Here is a 19600-nt window from a genome sequence, read left to right on the forward strand (position 1 = left end):
TATTATTCTTTAAATCTCTAATTCCTATTATTGCGGAATAACTTGGAAAGCATCACCTAGCAACACTGTAACAACAAATATATGAAAATTTAACCAGACTATCTCTAGGGCGCAAAAAAGTAACGACAATCTGTTAAAAACAAAAAAGAACAAAATTTGTATAAAGTAAGCAGGCATGACGTTTTAAAAACACCCATCCTACACCTATTTTTATGTTCGCGGCTTGACTGTCCTCCCCCTCATAATGCTGCTGTGTGTCATGTCATTTACAGAATCCCTGTTTTATCTTAGCCTTTCACAGTGATTTTCCATCATTATGGACCTCTTGAATTTCTTGAATAAAAATGCGGAATTAAATGTAAATTTACAGTGTTTTGCTGTAGTTGCTATATTTATATGTGAATATTTGTCTCTTTGTTGAGTTCATTTGTGCAGTTTTCCATTGTTCATATGATGCCACTGAGAGTTTCCACGTGTTACCTCATTTCTGTATGTCGAGAAGGTCAGTCTAAGCACCATAAGCACTCTGCATTACTGCTGGTTAGATATTCCGATCATGGTTTATAACAACAGTGACTTGTAATACCTCCAGGGCTGTCAATCAGGCAGGAACACTTTCAGTCAGTTTTAGGTTGAATTGTATAAATGTTGACAATTGTGCATCCCCCAATCGTCTCTCTCTCCGCAGGGTCACTAGTTCGTTAAATAAATATTTATGAACCTAGTTAGCCTGTTAGGTGACTTATTGCTGGTAGTAATAATAACAGTACTCCTCCCAGTCTCTAGGTTATTTTGGAATGAATAGAGTTGTCAGTAAGTAAATTAACTGGTTTGGCTATTACTAAAATTACTTATTACTGTATTTTAGACACCCTGAATATAATTTGTCTCTGTATATGCAAATATTGGCTGGCAGTCAGAAAGCGGTGTCCTTCCCGTTGCATCTGAAACCAGCCAAGGTCAGTGAAGGAGAAAGAGCTATTCTTCCGCCCAAGCACTCCTACTTTACCAGTACCAATCCAGGGTACCAGCAGTGCAGCCCCACATCTGACGTGAAATCCTGCCCTTGTGCCATCGGTTTCTCTTGAACCCCCTTCTATAGGTGATCGTACCGCCTGGGGTACACGTACTCGCAGGTTCAGAAACCAGGCTGTAGACCATTCTTAGACATTCAAGCCAGTAATTTAGCAAAGCAATAGGTGCTTATTTGTTTAAAAATAAACAGAATAACATTAATGTAACCATGTGACGTATTAATACAATAAAAACCTAAATATATTCCCCCCCAAACAATTCAATAATTAGTATCCCATTTGGAAACTAAAAACTAGTGTTTCTCCTTAAAGGACAGAACAGAATCCTAGAAAGCACTGGCTGAGCCTTACAAAAGTTCAGTTTAATTTGGACTTAGTACTTTATGGTTTTTACATGTCTTCTGTTTACTGGCTTTTGCACAGGAATTATTTCTTGCTAAATATTTAAGGCATGTCATATAACATTGGTACTTGGTACCCTACAGCTGATAGATACAGTTATACTGTAAGCATCGTAGTTAGAAAGATAGTCTTATACATTAAGTCAGTATGGAGAAACGAAAACCTGGAGACCTTACAATCAAATTTTAGATGTTAATTTATTATAGATAAGGGTTTAATCAACACGTTTCAGTGCAATGGCATTAATATCCCCATCAACACAATGTTATTCCCATCTTTTGGTTCAACTGGCCATAAACAGTCAAACATCGACCAGATGTCTCAATATACAGTCCGATACACATGTCCTTGTGTAAGCCAGTTCCGTTGGCTCAAAAATTGAGGGGATCTCATGAGGGCAAATCAGGTGGTCATAATAATTATTGTTTAATATTTTCCCTGATCATAGTATAAGTATGTTAACAATGTTATCTGAAAACATAATTAAACACATATAAGTGTGTTGATACATTGATATGCATATATTATTTAACACACTGCTAATTCTTTAGGATTTCTTTCTCAGCCTAGAGACAGAAAGAAAATATTGGGCCGAAGTTCGCTTGGTGCTGTGTGTTCTTCTGGTCATGCTACATTGTTTCCCTATTGCTCCATATTGAAATTTTAGTGTTCTTTGGATTCTGCAAAGAAAATGCAAATCATATAAGGGCAATATTATCTCATTTGGTTTTTGTTTTGTTTTTTAAAGCAGGATAATAAATATTGTTAGGGATGCTTTGTTAAGTCACTGATATTCTATAGGCAAACAAAATTTGATGTTAAACAGAGCTGCTGCTAACTGATTACAGTGACAGATTTCCTTGTTTGTTATAATACAATTGAAGGAAAGCTAGAGTCCCAAAATAACAATCGCTATCAGCAGCATTTAATTCCAGGTCAGACTTTCACTCGGTTCTGGAGTAGGAAGCGCCTCTAGTGGTGGTCAGGAAAACACCCACTTAAACCCAGGAATTATGACCCAGGAATCAATGTCTATTTCTGTAGTGTAGCATTGTGATCCTTTGGAGGTGTCTGTAAACTCGGATCCAGGTACATAGCATACTATAATGCCAATACCCCATATACAGCTGCTCATTTCTGGAGACATTCTCTGACTCTGGAACACTGTGTAACGAATATATACCCCAACTCGCAGGATTCAACTCTACAAAAGACAACACAGAGGAGAGATACGTCTACCGGACCTTAGAATGACCTTAGAAGAGTCAGGAACGATCCGAGGTCAAGGGCACAGAGAGACAGCGTAAACTAGGACTAGCCGGGGTCTGGTACACAGTAAACAGCAAGCCGGCAAACAAAACAGATAAGGATAAAGCGATAACGTAGACGAAGAAACACAACTGAACACAACAAGCGCTAAAGGGAACTGCAACAGAAACCACGTTAGGGCAGGGAGTAAAGGGAGAGGTAAGTTTAAATAGCTTCTAAACTAATGTGATTGGCTCCTGTCATATCCACACCCCCAAAAGGTAAGTGTATGGGGAGTGTGGCATGACAGGGGCCAATGGGAGCCTTTTGGCAATTTAGGCTCCCACTGTCTCTTTAAGAGCTCGCCCGAGACCTGCGGCGCGCTCTTAGATTCAGACGGGACACGTGACCGCTGCTCGCGGTCACTGCCCGCCTTCCTATTGAAGCCGTCGGATGAGCCGCGCGCGGCTTGTGCAGCAGCAGGACCGCGCGCGGCTCAATGAGAGGACCGTGGCCGGCCCCTGGATAAGGTAAGTAACGCTACACACTGCTGATTGGCTAACAAGTAAGGCAGTCCAGTAATACGCATCATTAATTGTCCAGGATCTGTGATTTCTGTAGGAGCCGATCACAGCATTTTCAAACCTTAATTTCGCATTTAAGGCATGCAATCGCTGTGACTAGTTTGTATAGAGATCACCCTGTCCCAATGTTCAGTAGTCGAGTATTGCATGTCTTCAATTTGACCCTAAAACTTCTATAGAATTCTAAAGAATTACTATAGAATACAGATCTGTTATCTTTGCATTAACAGTATGACACAAGATAAGACCCTATCTGTCCTTTAAAATATAATACAGCATCTGTGTGAGTAGACTTAATGGGAAAAGCCTAAAACTATGGAGAAATAAATGCACTGCAAAAATGCAAATATTGCCTCAGTCGCGAATGCATAGGAACTTAGTAAAATTTCATCATTGAAGGGTTTAATAAAGCTCAGCTAGAAAAGTGTTAAAATGAGAGCAATCACATACAACATTAGGCTAAGGTGTGGAAACAGGTTGAAAACATGTGACACTTTGTATTCATATTTATAGTATTTACCTGTTCTTATCTGAAGACTGCAAGGTGCTTACATACCAGTACGTGGTATTGTTCCCTTTCTGCAGGAGGTATGTCTATGCTTAGGATCCTCTTCAGTCAGTTGATGATTTAGCAGAAAACAAAATATCACCTCTATTTGCCCACTCGGAATACAGAATATTCTTTAAGTGGCGGGTGTACACGCAGTAAACATATGACCATCACTACAAGCACAGTAATTCAGGATATTCTTTGATTATCTCAGATTATCTGACAAACCAATTTAAATTGGCAGAGGATGAGGTTATCAGAGTGCTGACGACCCTGAATATCATATGTCGAAGTGCAGACTCTTTTGCTGGAAGACTCAATCATTCCAATGTCCCTTAATGCTTACTGATCTGAAATACCATCCAAAAAGGTCCTATTTTACATTAAAAAGTCTCCAGAAAATAGTCAACCAAAAGGGTGGACAAATAGCATTTGAAATAAATATATAACATTTTCTGTTTTGCAATTGGAGTCTATTCATTAAGAGTGGTAGGCTAAGCCTCAGAATATCATGTGCTCTTTGCATAGGTTATGGTGGAAGGCAGTTCCCTGCCTCTTGCACATTATTGCTTTTAAATGCTGCAATTTACACACTTCTGATGACAGAAGAAACCATACTTACTACTCTTCCAGTCCAAATATTTGTAAAGCGTGCACATGTAGAGTACACACATTAAATGCATCATATGTCATTTTCACAGAACCTGAGCCACAATCTATTAAGTCTACTCACAATATGTGATCTGACGCAAGGAACTTCTGTCAAGGGCTTTGCTGCAAATCTCAGAAACCCCCCAGCTGGGAGCGAGAGACTTTTTTTATTCATTCAATTATTTTAGCAATCAGCTTTAACGGCAAAATTGCAGCAAGCGATTTCATCTGATGTCTGTTTGAGTGCACGGTGGGAATTTAGAGAAGTAATGGCTAATGTTCACGGACTACATCTATATCTGGTCTTTAGGCTGGCTGAGAATCATTTAGTTCTGTATTGTATGAGAGACAAGGATAGTTGTCAATTTTGTCAACTATCATAATGAAAACAGTAACAATTCAACACCGCCTGGTGGTATATTGCCTGACTTCCTGTAAGCCATGGGTTCATATCTGAACATGGTGTAAACGCCAACACGGACACGCTCACTGGTTTTTCACTTGGTTTCCACCAAATCTATATGACCAGTCTATAAACGTTCCTCTTGATGAAAATCCAAGTGATCATTGTTAGAATATTTTAATCTGACAATCCACAACCTTGGCCAATGTGCAGTTGTGTCAACAATTCTGTTTGTATCTCCTAAATTCCGAGAGAATAAGCTTGGTAGTCTTGTTACGCACTTTCCTGGTATTGGCAGGGTTAAAAAGATTTACTCTGAAGCACATACCATAAGGTCCTCATCATTAATTCAGTGAAATATGTTTACTTCCAGAGAGGGCTCTACGTCAAAACTGTCTGATTGAGCAATTTCAAGGTCTGTTTGGAGACTGCAAAATCAAAGATCAGCAGCTCTCTTAGAATAATTACCGTATATACTCGAGTATAAGCCGAGTTTTTCAGCCCATTTTTTGGGCTGAAAAACCCCAACTCGGCTTATACTCGAGTCAAGGTCTGTATTATGGCAATTTGCATTGCCATAATACAGACTGGGGGGAGAGGGAGGCTGGCAGAGCTGTAACTTACCTGTCCTGCAGCTCCTGTCAGCTCTCTCCTCCTCTGCGCCGTCCGGTCAGCACCTCGGTCAGCTCCCAGTGTAAATCTCGCGAGAGCCGCGGCTCTCGCGAGATTTACACTGGGAGCTGACAGAAGAGCAGAACGGACGGCGCAGAGGAGGAGAGAGCTGACAGGAGCTGCAGGACAGGTAAGTTACAGCTCTCCCAGCCCCCCTCTCCCCCCCGACTGAACTGCCACTGGACCACCAGGGAAGGAGAGCCCCCCTCCCTGCCATATATCAAGCAGGGAGGGGGGACGAAAAAAAAAATATATAAATAAAATAAGAAATAATAATAAAAAAATAATAATAATTAAAAAAAAATTAATAATAACAAAAAAAAGGGGTATAAGGACCACTATGGGAGGGGGGGGTATAAGGACCACTATGGGAGGGAGGGGGGTATAAGGACCGCTATGGGAGGGAGGGGGGGTATAAGGACCACTATGGGAGGGAGGGGGGGATAAGGACCACTATGGGAGGGAGGGGGGGGATAAGGACCACTATGGGAGGGAGGGGGGTATAAGGACCACTATGGGAGGGAGGGGGGGGATAAGGACCACTATGGGAGGGAGGGGGGGGATAAGGAACACTATGGGAGGGAGAAGGGGGATAAGGACCACTATGGGAGGGAGGGGGGGATAAGGAACACTATGGGAGGGAGAAAGGGGATAAGGACCACTATGAGAGGGAGGGGGTGGGATAAGGACCACTATGGGAGGGGAGGGGGAAGTAAGGACCACTAGGGGAGGGGAGGGTAAGGACCACTAGGGGAGGGGTGAGTCAGGACCACTGGGGGGGGGAGTGAAGGAACACGGGGGTGGGGAGGTAAGGACCACTGAGGGAGGAGGAGGGGAAGTCAGGACATATGGGGGGGGGGGGGGCGGCAAATTTTTTTTTGCCTACGGCGGCAAATATCCTTGCACCGGCCCTGCACACACTGCATTCACACACTGCATTCATACACACACACACTGCATTCATGCACACACACACTGCATTCATGCACACACACACTGCATTCATGCACACACACACTGCACTCATACACACACTGCACTCATACACACACGCTGCACTCATACACACACACATACGCACACACTGCATTCATTATACACACACTGTAAATAAATATTCAATTAATATATTTTTTTTAGGATCTAATTTTATTTAGAAATTTACCAGTAGCTGCTGCATTTCCCACCCTAGTCTTCTACTCGAGTCAATAAGTTTTCCCAGTTTTTTGGGATAAAATTAGGGGCCTCGGCTTATATTCGGGTCGGCTTATACTCGAGTATATACGGTAGTTTCACATCACATTTTGCGCCTCAAGTGCCAAAAGGCAACAAAGAATAAAAGGGGCTCTTCTGCAATTACTAAAACTTAGTGTTTAAATCTAACGTTTACAAAAAATGCTTATCTATTTAAATGCAAACGAAAATCAAACCACTTCTTTACGATTTAAACTCCTTTTTAGTGCTTGAATTTTTGCTTCTTTCCTTTTTTTTTTTTTTTTATAAACATGCATTAGCAATTTGTAGTACATTTTCATGGAGTGGAGAGGTCAAATCCTCCCTAACACGAGTTCCCTGGTGGGAACTTGTGCCAGGAGCTTGTATACTGTACTCGTTTTGATAAATCTAGAAAATGATGAAGCCGTTGCTGCAAGAATCGCTGCTTCAGCGCAAACTGCAAAATGTGCTTGTGACCACAAGTGAGAGTATTTATAGAATACAGCTATGGCCAAATACCCTAAATCAACTAACACAGTATCTAGCAATAGTATCAGTACACTGAGTTTGTTACAGAAATCTTCAGGAAGAACACTGGGAGATTCTAAGTAGGGTTACCTATACCAAAATAATTGGAGCCCACTTTCTGTTACCATGTCATCAGCGAGACTAACAGCAGCCAGTGCAGGGTTGGCTTTAACATTAACCGTGACCTAGGCTAGCCTTTGACTATAGACTCCAGAACAGACTAGGATGTCAGCCGATGTTCTCAGCCAATCAGCAGCGCCCCTGGCCGAGGTATCCTCTTTCAAAATAGTGCAACTGAGCAAGTTCCTATTCAAACCTATGCACGTCTAAAACTCCTGTAGAACTGTATGGATTTACGATTACCGTAAACCTATGTGTAAGATTGCACTTACTGTAAAACTTTCATATTTTAAAATGGCACTTCTTCTTATGGCGTCTTTGCATGTCTGCAAACACAAGGTGAAATGTACACTTGCATGGTTGCATCTGGGAGAGAGAGTGATGGGAGCTATGCTCAAATGAAGCTCTCTCTATGCAGCACAGATATTGCCGACTAAAGCGCCAAGTTGACATTCGCCACAGATCTTCATGTGCAATCACAAAAAGACATCAAACGACTAATGCGCATTTCACAGGAAGATCTTCTCATTAGCTTTTCCATTGACAGCGGATGGTAAATGGTAAGAGGCCCCATTTTGGTAAAAGAATTGTACGATGATCCCTACTTTGTCTTATGCTAATGTCAGTTTTGATTGCATTAGAATTCAGTGAGAGTGTGCGTGCATTTGTGTGTGTGTGTCTCACCATAACCGTGAAACTGTGTCAGATTTCAATTACTGTCAGTACTGTAATTGTGAAACTTGGCCAGATTACAATTACTGTAAAGCTAAATTTATAGTTACAATAAAACAGCTAGCAATTACTAAAATATAAGTATAATTATCTTTTGAAAATGCAGTTTATAACCTCAATCAGTACAAATGGGTACCATTACTCTCAGTCTACAATTACTAAAACAAAATGTGTTACAATAACTGTAAAAATGTCAGGGTTATTTACTAAAAGCAAAAAGAATTCAAAGTGAATTTCAAATTTAAGGTCAAATTAAACGTACTGGAAACAATCTCTTAATAAAATTTCAACCTCTGGCATTAAATCTGAAATTCACTTTGAATTCCTACTTTAGTAAAAAAAAATCACCATGAATATTTCAAAATCTTGACAACAAGTGGTGCATTTACTCAAAATCTATACCAGTTTACAATTCCTAAAAGTCAGCTTTGCAGTTACTAAAATACTGTGAAAATACAAATACTCCAAGACTTTATACATCCATAACCATTAAATTATAGCAGTTCTCCAGTTATTCATTGAAATGCATTCTTTAATTTTCCCACTTTTTTTTACTACTTTCTCTTATTAGACTTAATGAAATAAGATTTCACTTACAGCAGCAAAAAGATTCTTTATAATAAAACGAGTTATACAATTCAATCACTACAGAAACCCCTGTCAAAAATTCAACAAATGCATTTAAAAGGTTGTATTATGTACTTTAAACAAAACAGACTATGCAGTTATGATGGACATTTCAGCCTAAATTTCAGAAACCCATGGGTGTGCAAATGTGCGCACTTCAACACAAGCATATGTCCAAAAATTAGGATGCAGAACAAAATTCAATCCAAGATTCTTCAGGCTTGAAGGCAATGTAAATTAACGTATTAGCTAGTGTGCATATTTTGCTTACTTGTTTATTGTGGTAACGTTGCCTTGGCATTTAAACTAATTGATATTAGAGAATGCCATAAAGTGTGGCACAATAAAAATAGATGCAATTTTATACATATACCTTAATTGTTTCATTAGGAAGCCCTGGATCTGGTGCTTTATCCAAATAAGTGGTCAAATCTTGGTCCACATGTTCAAAAACGAGCGTTAGTTTTGTCTCTCTGTCTGTCCGTGAAACTGTGCACACATCAAACAACCTAGATACAAAGAGATGAAAAAGTCAAGATTAGAAAGACTACAAAGTAATTCGCATTGTTTAATTTAGACTTTCCCAGTACATTGCACAGGTATTATTTATTATCTATATCTTTTATTCACTAACCAAAAGTGTTTTCTTGATTCGATTAAAATACAAATTAAGCAATTAAATAGTGGGTAAAGCAGGAGTAATAAAAAATAAATACTGAAAAGGGAAAGCACATCTTAACTAGATCTTGTCTGTTCAGTCATTGAGAGGCAAGTGCTTTTAAAACATTGATATTAACATCACATATATTAAATATCATTTGATAGAACTGTAACAAGGGCTGACATTTTCTGGAAGTATTAATTATTATTATGATATTTATAGAGCGCCGTCAAATTCCGCAGCGCTTTACAATGGGTGGACGAACAGACATGTAGTTGTAAACAGACAGAGGAACAGAGGGGTTGAGGGCCCTGCTCAATGAGCTTACATGCTAGAGGGGGTAAAATGACACAAAAGGTAAGGATAGTATTAGACTAGTGACAGTTGCAGAAGAGGAATCAGTCGGGAGCAATTAACAGTTTAATTGATACGCTTTTATGAAGAAGTGGGGTTTTAACAATTTTTTGAAGGAGTGGAGACTGGGTGAGCATCTAACTGTTACGCTACTAGGGGTGATTTGGATTGGAACTCAACTGCAGCTTGTAAACTCCCTAATTACAATAGTGAAGAAATGGAGAATCCTTAAGTATCAATACTGTAGCTTTAAGAAAAGAGAGAATCACTGGTAACTTGATTCAACCGAAGCTTTAATAAGTGTTAAACTTAAATTAATTGCATTTAGGCAATAATCCAATAAGAAGAAGTGCAAGTAATCAACAACACAAAGTTCATTATTAAGTATTTCTTCAGAGATGCATTAAGTAACATTAGTTCATGAGAATAATCTTCAATAGGAACAATAATCAATTAGCTGAGAATAGTTGCAAAGCAAGAAACAGTTCATAGTGAATAAGCATGATGGGAGTTGTCCTTCATGTTAAGCATGATGGGAGTTGTCCTTCATGAGATTAGTAGCTTGAAGCGCTGAAAGTATTTGCAAAGCAAGAAACAGTTCATAGTGAATAAGCATGATGGGAGTTGTCCTTCATGTTAAGCATCTTCATGTTGTCCTTCATGAGATTAGTAACTTGAAGCAATGTAGATTTGAGTAAGCAAGCATTAGTTCATTAATAAATGATATTGCAGACAAATAGCTGAAAGATATACTTAAGGTTAATATGGGTAGTCCTCCAATAGTTCAGAGATATGGTCCACTTGTAAAGTAGCAAAGTATCCGTTCTCCGGTGGAACGGCTTGTCTGAGCTTGTGGAGAGGTAAGTCTGGTGGAAGTAGCTCCCAGTAGCTGAGCCTGTGGAGCCCGCGGTCTCGCGGAGGCAGCTCACACGTTAGCTCAAACAATCAATCACCAAGCACCCTCTCTCTGGCCCAGTCTCCCTAAATACCGTCAGAGCTGTGTCAGAGGGGGGCGTGGTCCGGCTCCTCACAGCTGAGTGCCGAACCCGGAAGTGTTACTCTATGACACTAACAGAGGAGGGAAGCGAGTTCCACAGGAACGGTGCAGCCCTCGAGAAATCTTGAAGGCGAGCATCAGAGGTGGGAGTACGGACAGAAGATAGACGTAAGTCTTCAGCAGATCGTAAGGGCCTAGACAGGACATACTTGTGTATAAGGGAGGATAGATAGATGGGAGCAGCATTATGTAGCGATTTGAAAGCAAGAACCAGAATTTTAAATTGAGCTCTATATTTTATAGGAAGCCAATGTATGGACTGACAGAAGGGTGAGGCATGGGAGGTGCGGGCGGACAGGAAGATTAATCAACATGATATTATCAATTAAAATACTTGTCGATTCTTCATAGTATTTAGATCTCGATTTAACCCCTTAAGGATGTTTGTCCAAGTTCTGAGCCAAGACAAAACCAAGAATTTAAACGATATTTCAGTTCAACCATAATTTACCTCTTTTGTATTAGGTGCACCCACACTTGTTATAAATATTTTTTGTTCAGGAGAGCTAGGGCTTTCATTTAATGTCAAATATTTATATATGAAACATAATTTAATATGAATCAAATCTCAAAAGATTGTGAGAAAGTAAGGCATTTTCTGCATAGCCTTTTAACTGGGAATGCCATAATAATGTTAGCTTACACCACAAAAAAATACATATATTTGTATGCTGTGATGTCCCATGAGTACAACGATGCTCTCCGTGTACAGGTGTCATGGTGTTTTGAAAACTTAGTTTTCGAAATTACTCCAACGTGTTAGAAAAAACTTTTTGAATGTTTTACCTATAGAAGTCATCATGAAAATCTATAGGAATTTTGGCAGATAAATGACGTGCAATTTCTTTCCAACAGATGGGAATATATTTTTATTTAAATGAATTAAATCAACGCCTGAATTAGGGTTGGGAATGTCCAATAGCTACTGGATTTGATTGGTGTGGGCAGTCATCTAAAATGCGCTGTAAAACCACCTATTCCATGTGTGTAGACTTTCGAGAGATCACAATATTTAAGCACTGAGCTGGAGTCTTCAGGTACCAATGGAAAGGGGATCACCTATATAACATTCCAAAAAGTATTAAAGTGCACTGATGTGTTTAAAAGCGGTTAGGGCTTATCAATCGCTGATCAACTGGGAACTTTGGGGGGGATGCCATGTGCTGTATTGCAACTTGATATGTAAAGTGAACATGTGTTTTCAACGCAAAATGCATGGGTAGGAAATAAATGAAGGAATAAACAAAAAATTTAATTCATACACTGGTGTAAAAGAAAATGTAAAATATTAAAAGGAGTCATTTTTATTTCTTTTATTTGACTGACAGCTCTGAGTTTACTTTTCAAAATGAAAGTGCGGCTAATGACGTGCTTGAGCTGTGCTGATTGGGGACGTTTCGCTATTTTTCCCAGATGCAGAATACTAAGGAGCCAACCCGACACCCAATCCAGGATCCTGTTCCTCCAGAAATAGAACTTTTGGGTGGTATGATACGGAATGTTTGGGAATGCATATTCCGAAAATATCAGCATAATCTTTAAAGTTAGTGTTCATGTGCGGTAACCAAGCCGCACACAGTAACTAATGTGGCCTGTGAAAAATACAAGTTTTTTGGGGCTGAAATGTTTTGCATAACATTCCTTTCACGGACCATGATTATATCGGCATTTACGAAATTACTTATTCTTGTTAGTTTCCGGCTTTCCAATTAACTTAATTTGAATAACCTAGCCAAAACTAATTGATTTAAAGAATTAATTTCCAGTGTAAAAATTTGTCTAACAAAGTGGTTGCCACACCTCAAAAATTAACATTCATAATGCTTGTGATATTCACAGTGATCTCATCATCGTCACCATCATCATTCAATTTAAATAGAATGACATTCAATGATATACCTTAGCAGGAAGTGCGGAAGCCCCAAGCATTCTGCAATTGTAAATTTATAGTACAGGACAGAGTAGAGCCTAAACATAAAGCGTCAGCTCATGGTAGTGTTACGGTGCAAGACGTCTGTAGGCGCTTTCACCCTAGTTTGTGTGAAATGTTTTTGAGCATTACGATAAAAATTAGGGTCCTTTCAGCACCTATGGTCCGGCGATGTTGTGCAGCTCAGATAAACTGTAAGTGAATTTGCGCACAGTCGTCCACCTTTTGGGCGGCAGTGATAAACTTAAAAAAATTGGGCCACTCCATCTTGTCTTAAATGTATTTATTTAAACTCATTGCTCTGCTCTTGCAAACAGCACCTCTACTCATCGCCAAATTGTGTTCCTCTATATCTGCATCTCTCCCTCTGTTACCACGAGAAACATTTCAAAATGTTCAAAGTAACGCCCAAAAGCCATGAGAACCGCTTGATGACGCGTGTTCCAACTATAAATTATTTCTGAGGGTCACCATGTCCAGATATATACAACACTGTATTAAACCAAGGATTTAAACTTGTGTAACAAACCCAGTACCCTGAAAAAAATCTCTGGAAAGTAAAAGTTTGCTATTTTGGCTGCATGTTAGTAAACTGTAATAAATATATTTATATAAATCAACAAGGAATGCAGCGGGACTGCCTATAACCCCAACACATGCAAATACAGAGGAGCCAGCCAGGTCCGAACATTTGAACATAAACATTGGAAACTATTTGCCACTGTATGATTCCTTTGTGTCGACCTACATTTACTTTAACATTTTCAAAAACACCTTTTCTGCCAGGTATTTAGCAGACTGGCAAAATTAACCATACAGGGACATATTTTGACATAAAATGATTTCCTTCGAAAAGAACACGTGTATATATAAATGATGGCTTCAACTTTTTTTTTTTTGTAGGGGGCAATGCGAGTTTAAACTTCACTAATCCCGATATTGCATTTGGAAACACAGAATGTTTTAATCTCAAACGCACAACTTTCTTAGCAAATGAAACAAATTCTGAATAATTATAGACACACATGCGTGGCTTGATTCATACACAATAGCCAGATTAGCAGTAACTTGGAAATATAATTACATTATAACAAGGGTTTATTTTTAATTTGTATAGAGTAGAGATGGAACACAAGATATGCAAAACTGATTTAAAACATTAACTATTCTGCACTCAGACTTATTAAAAGAGCTCTTCATGCACCATAACCACTACAGTATATTGTAATGTTTGAGGTGCCAGCTATTGAAAAAAGTCAAACGGCTGAGCTTAGTTTAGAAGCGCTAACGAAAGCTCTCCACGCAGAAACATCTGGGTCTCCTGGTAGCTGAGATGATGCGGGGAGCAGGGCCGACGGAACCCATGTAAGAAGTGAAATGTATCTAAAACGGTTTGCCTGCTAACAATGGTAAGGGGAGGCCATGATGCTCTAGGCACCATAACCACTACACTGTGCTGCAGTGGATACGGTGTTTGGAGTGTTCCAAAAAACTACTGACCTTAATCACTCACTCGTAGATTGTTAAAGTGCATTTATAATGCCTAACACAACTTAGTGGAGCATGACATATCAATACATTTATAAATCATACAGGATGTGAACTATTGGTATGTAAGCAAAAAATGTTATATTTCTGACAAACAATTGTCATGATTAGAACAGATAAATAATACTGGTCAAGCACTCTGTTCATAGGTATTTGTAAGGATTCGGACTGCATTATTAGCAGGACAACTTACCATAGATGCTGCCACTCCGGAGCACCCACCGTGGAAGGGATCCGCAGTACTTTAATAATCTTCAAAATCACTTAATCCAAAGGCATCACAGCGTGGTGCAAAAAAGGTATGGTGCATTAGGATCAGAAGTATAGGAATTTGTTACTCTTATCCTAATAAACCATACCTTTTTTGAACAACGCCGTGATGTTTTTGGATTAAGTGCATTTGAGCATCTCTCTAAACATTTCAAATGGACAGAGGGACAGTTCAACTCTGTAAGGACAAAGGCAATTTTTCTACTTCTTGACCAAAACAAAACCTAGATTATGTTCTGTGTTTGTTTCACTGTAACATAAATGTTTCTCTTTAACCCCTTCAGGACGGAGTCAATAGTGCACGTTCTGATCAAAACAAAACGTAAACAAAAACTGGAATTTGCGCTATATGTCTGTTCAACCGTAATTCACCGCTGTCACATTAAGTGCACCCACACTTATTATATATAATTTTGTTCAGGAGAAACAGGGCTTTAATTTATCAATAACTATTCATATATGGAACATAATTTATTATGAATAAAATTTTAAAAAATTTTAGAAAATAAGATTTTTTTTTTAAATTTGTATTTCCGTCTGCCATTTTAGCTGTGATGTCATAATACTGTTAGGTTTTACTACAAAAAAATGCACATATTTGTAATCAGCGATGTCTCACGAGTTCAACAGTATCCCCCATTAACAGGTTTTATGGTGTTTTGGAAAGTTACAGGGTCAAATATAGAACGTTCCATTTTCAAATAGAAATTTGCCAGATTAGTAATGTTACCTTTGAGACGGTGTGGTAGCCCAGCAATGAGAATTACCCCATAATGGCATACCATTTGAAAAAGTAGACAAGTCAAGGTATTGAAAGTGGGGTATGTTTAGTCTTTTTAGTAGCCACTTAGTCACAAACACTGGCCGAAGTTAGCGTTCATATTCGTTTTTGTGTGAAAAAAGCAGAAAATGAATATTTGGCCAGTGTTTGTGACTAAGTGGCTACTAAGAAAGACTGGACATACCCCACTTGCAATACCTCGGGTTGTCTACTTTTTCATATGGTATGCCATCATGGGGGTAATTCTCATTCCTGGGCTACCATACGCTCTCAAAGGCAACATAACTAGTCTGGCAAATTTCAATGTGAAAAAAATGAAATGCAAGCCTTGTATGTGACTCTCTAACTTTCCAAAACACCATAAAACCTGTACATGGGGGGTACTGTTATTCTCGGGAGACTTCACTAAACACAAATATTAGTGTTTTAATACAGTAAAACATATTACAACAATAATATAGTCCATAAAAGTGCCGTTCGTTTGTAAAAAAATGCAAAAAACTTCACTTTTACTTAAAATATCATTATTGTAATACAATTTACCAGTTTGAAACACTAAAATTTGAGTTCAGCGAAGTCTCCTGAGTAAAACAGTACCCCCTATGTACAGGTTTTATGGTGTCTTGGAGAGTTACAGGGTCAAATATAGTGCTTGCGAATTAAATTCTCTGCACTTTCTGCCTGTGTTGTCAGGCATGTCAATCAAATTTTAATTAATCAAATCACATAATTATGTTAAAAGATTACTTAAATATACATGTAGAATTTTAATATATATACATATATATGCATTTAAATTCTACGTGTATACTAATGTAATCTTTTATGTAATTATATGTATTTATCGATATATATAGTTGCGGTTATTTGTATTTTTATCACTTGACGCATACATTTCTTGGGCCGTGTTAACTCTAATTATAAATAAAGTTAGTGTGTAGTCGCACTAGTTAAATTCTATTTGAGCTTGGAGCAGTGATTGGCTCATTAGCGGGAACCTCTGGAAAAATAGTTTTCAACCACATGTATTGCTTCAGTGAAAAGACACACAGAAGTGACTCACATAACATTTTACACTAAAAAACACAAGTGCATCAAAGCTGTGAATGCCAAACGTATAAACTAAGGTGGCATCTTTTAACCAGTGCTACCTGAGCTTCATAATCACAAGCAATAAATACCAGGCCAATTCTGTTTATAGGATTATATGTCCCTACCACAGAAAACTTGTCTCAGGAATGCAACAACAACCGTCACTGTGCTAAATACAATCTAATAAAAGGCATTCAATTTCCCTCTGCAAGCCCTAAAAAAGTAGTACGGGCTAAGTTCTGAAATGCAGTTTGTATATTTGTCCCATTCTACCTTCAGTAAAATGGATCGATCAGATCTATTTTTACAGATGCTGCAGGGCAGGGTTCGACAAATCCCAGGCGCCAGGTCGCCATGGCTACTAGGATTTTTGACCTGACGTCTGGGTTTTGCTGGCCCATTTAGCCCACGAGGTGGTCGGCTGCCTATGAGTGCAGGCGGCCGGCTGGCTCATAAAGAGCATGGGCTTATGGGTCAGTTCAGGAAGAGCATGGGCATGCAGTCTGTCGGCCTGCTGAGGGAGAGCATTGCCGTGCTGAGGTAGAGAGTGGGTGGGCGTGTGCACGGGCGGGAGGCTCCTGAAAGCTGTGACCTCCCTGCTCTGCTCCCTCGCGCGCCCTCTAGTGATGCCGGGAGCCGGAATATGACGTCATTCTGGCACCGGCATCACTAAACAGCGTTCTATGGAGCAGAGACGGGAGCCCCACTGAACCAAAGGGAAAGCTGAACCACTCAACCCCTTCAAAAAGATAGGGAGGCTGGGTGGTCACATTAATGTGTGTGTGTGTGTGTCTCAGTGAGTGAGTGTGTCAGTGAGTGAGTGAGTGTTGGTAAATGAGTGTGTCTGTGAGTGAGTGACTGAGAGTGTGTGTGTGTGTGTGTGTCTGTCTGTCAGTGTGTGTTTGTCTGTCAGTGAGTGCATGCGTTTGTCAGTGAGTGAGTGTTTGTGTTTGTGTTTAGGTGACCTCCAATCACAAAGGAAATGGGTTTTTACTCACCTTGTTCCCCCCGCGCTGTGCTGGTCTTGCCGCAGCTGGCTCTGCCTCCATGACTGTGATCATCAATCTTGATGATCTCAGCCAATCCAATGTTTTCCATTAGGAAAGCATTGGAAGGCTATTGCGCATGTGTGGCAAAACGCCACGCTGCGCCAATCAGAAACTCCTCATAGAGATTAATTGAACCAATGCATTTCTATGGGGATTGCTCAGTGCCTCCACGCAGAGCATGGAGACGCTAAACGTAGGTGCTGCGCATTGTACAGCACTGACCCAGGATGCACTCTAGAGACAGTCTGAGTGACTGTCACTAGAAGTGTTACTAAGCAACAATGTAAATACTGCCTTTTCATTGAAAAAGCAGGGTTTACATTGAAAAGTGTGCAGGGACAGGTTGTAGACACAAGAACCACTACATTAAGCTGTATACTATACATTAAAGCTGTAGTGGTTCTGGTGATTATAGCGTCCCTTTAAGAATTGCATATTTTACATTGAAACGCCTGGCTCCTAACTTTATTTGCTGGCTCCTAGATTCCAAGCAATCTTGTCAAGCCCTGCTGTAAGGCACATGTAGGTGCTCCCATAATCTTGAGCTGTGTGCTAGGAATTGTCACATTGTAAACATTTACTTCCCCCCTAAAGGAACACTATAGGGTCAGGAACACAAACATGTATTCATGACCCTATAGTGTTAAAACCACCACTAATTGTAGCCCCAACTGACAGAGAAGACCACCTGGGGTTCCTTGGTACCACCAGGGATGTAACCCGTATTGGTACTTTTACTGAACTGCTTTATGACAATAGAAATTGTCATAAAGCAGCCTTGTTACACTACCAGACAACTGGTCCTACTACTTCCTGGTTTGACTCAGTGGAGATAAACTCAGGAGGTAGCGATTGCATAGAGCACATGCCTTGCATAGACTTCTCATTGAACTCATTTGTTGAATTCTGTGATTGGACAGCCACAGTAAGTCTGGGTGGGATAAGAAGGGGAGGGCTTGCAAAGACTGCAAAGAGGTCTACAGGTTTTGAAAGCCTTTTTTTTTTTTAAATACCTCCCAAATCCAATGTCCTAAGAATCGCGATGCTGGTGGAAGTTACCTAAAGGGGGTGGATCAGTGATGCGATTGTTTCACTAGCTCTGTCCTCAATAGGGTGGTCCTTCCTAGAAAGGGGGCTGCTACACCCGAGCTACTGGCAGGTACCTGTCCATCATTGAGGCTGACCCACTGAGGCCAGAACATGTAGGCCAACTAATACCTCAATACTATATTGATTATAATGATCCTTTTGTTAAATTTTGAAAAAACTGAAAAACTCATCTCTACCTTTAATATAAGACACGATCCTTCAGCCATAATCGTACACCTTGGGTCAGACAGTGTTTGAAAACAGACAGTGAGTCTCTATGGTCTTCTCTGCTTCACTACATGCACAGAAGAAAAAGCAAGAAATACCATAGAGACCATACCATAGAAATACCATAGAGACTAACTGTTTTTAAATACTGTCTGACCCAAGGTGTATGTATATGGCTGAAGGATCCTGTCATATACCAAAGGTAGGGATGAGTTTTATTTTTTTCACATATAATTAATTTAACCCCTTAAGGACCAAACTTCTGAAATAAAAGGGAATCATGACATGTCACACATGTCATGTGTCCTTAAGGGGTTAAAGAAATATACTTCCTTTCAAACTTGATGAAAGGATGAAATTACTAAATATTTTAGAGGTGACAGTTGTACTTTAAATGCATGCATGTTTTAATTTTGTATTTATCTAAATAATATTAATTTAATTTTGGGCAGTGGAGTGTCCCTTTAAAAATCATGGGAAGGGACAGTTACGCTTTGAATTAAAAATAATTTGATAAAACAAGAGTTAAATAGGACTGATACAAGCTTTCAGTCTGGCAATAGCACTGTAATAAACCGGAAAGAGTCCAAGTTATGATAATGGCATTAGTTCTCAGAGTTAGTATACCTGTGATATAAACTCTCATCAAAGGAGCTGCCCAGTTAAAAACAAAATTCAGAAGTAATTAATCAACTGAGTAAAAAAAAGAAATGGTGAAAAAGCTATTAGCGGGGGGGCGGAGCCTAACTGCCTAGCGGACCAGACGTGCGCGATA

The 19600-nt window shown here is 39.5% G+C and overlaps 1 protein-coding gene across 1 annotated transcript in view; it reads right to left on the minus strand.

The window, feature by feature from the left end:
• LOC134609157 (cyclin-dependent kinase 6-like) overlaps nucleotides 1–19600 on the minus strand; it is a 173930-nt gene that overhangs the window by 101146 nt on the left and 53184 nt on the right. Inside the window, exon 3 of the mRNA XM_063452657.1 lies at nucleotides 9140–9275. Within this exon, the coding sequence (XP_063308727.1) occupies nucleotides 9140–9275 (136 nt within the window). The remainder of the gene's footprint in view (nucleotides 1–9139; nucleotides 9276–19600) is intronic.

The sequence above is a fragment of the Pelobates fuscus genome, chromosome 4 (assembly GCF_036172605.1).
Source record: "Pelobates fuscus isolate aPelFus1 chromosome 4, aPelFus1.pri, whole genome shotgun sequence".
In the NCBI taxonomy this organism is placed as follows: Eukaryota; Metazoa; Chordata; class Amphibia; order Anura; family Pelobatidae; genus Pelobates; species Pelobates fuscus.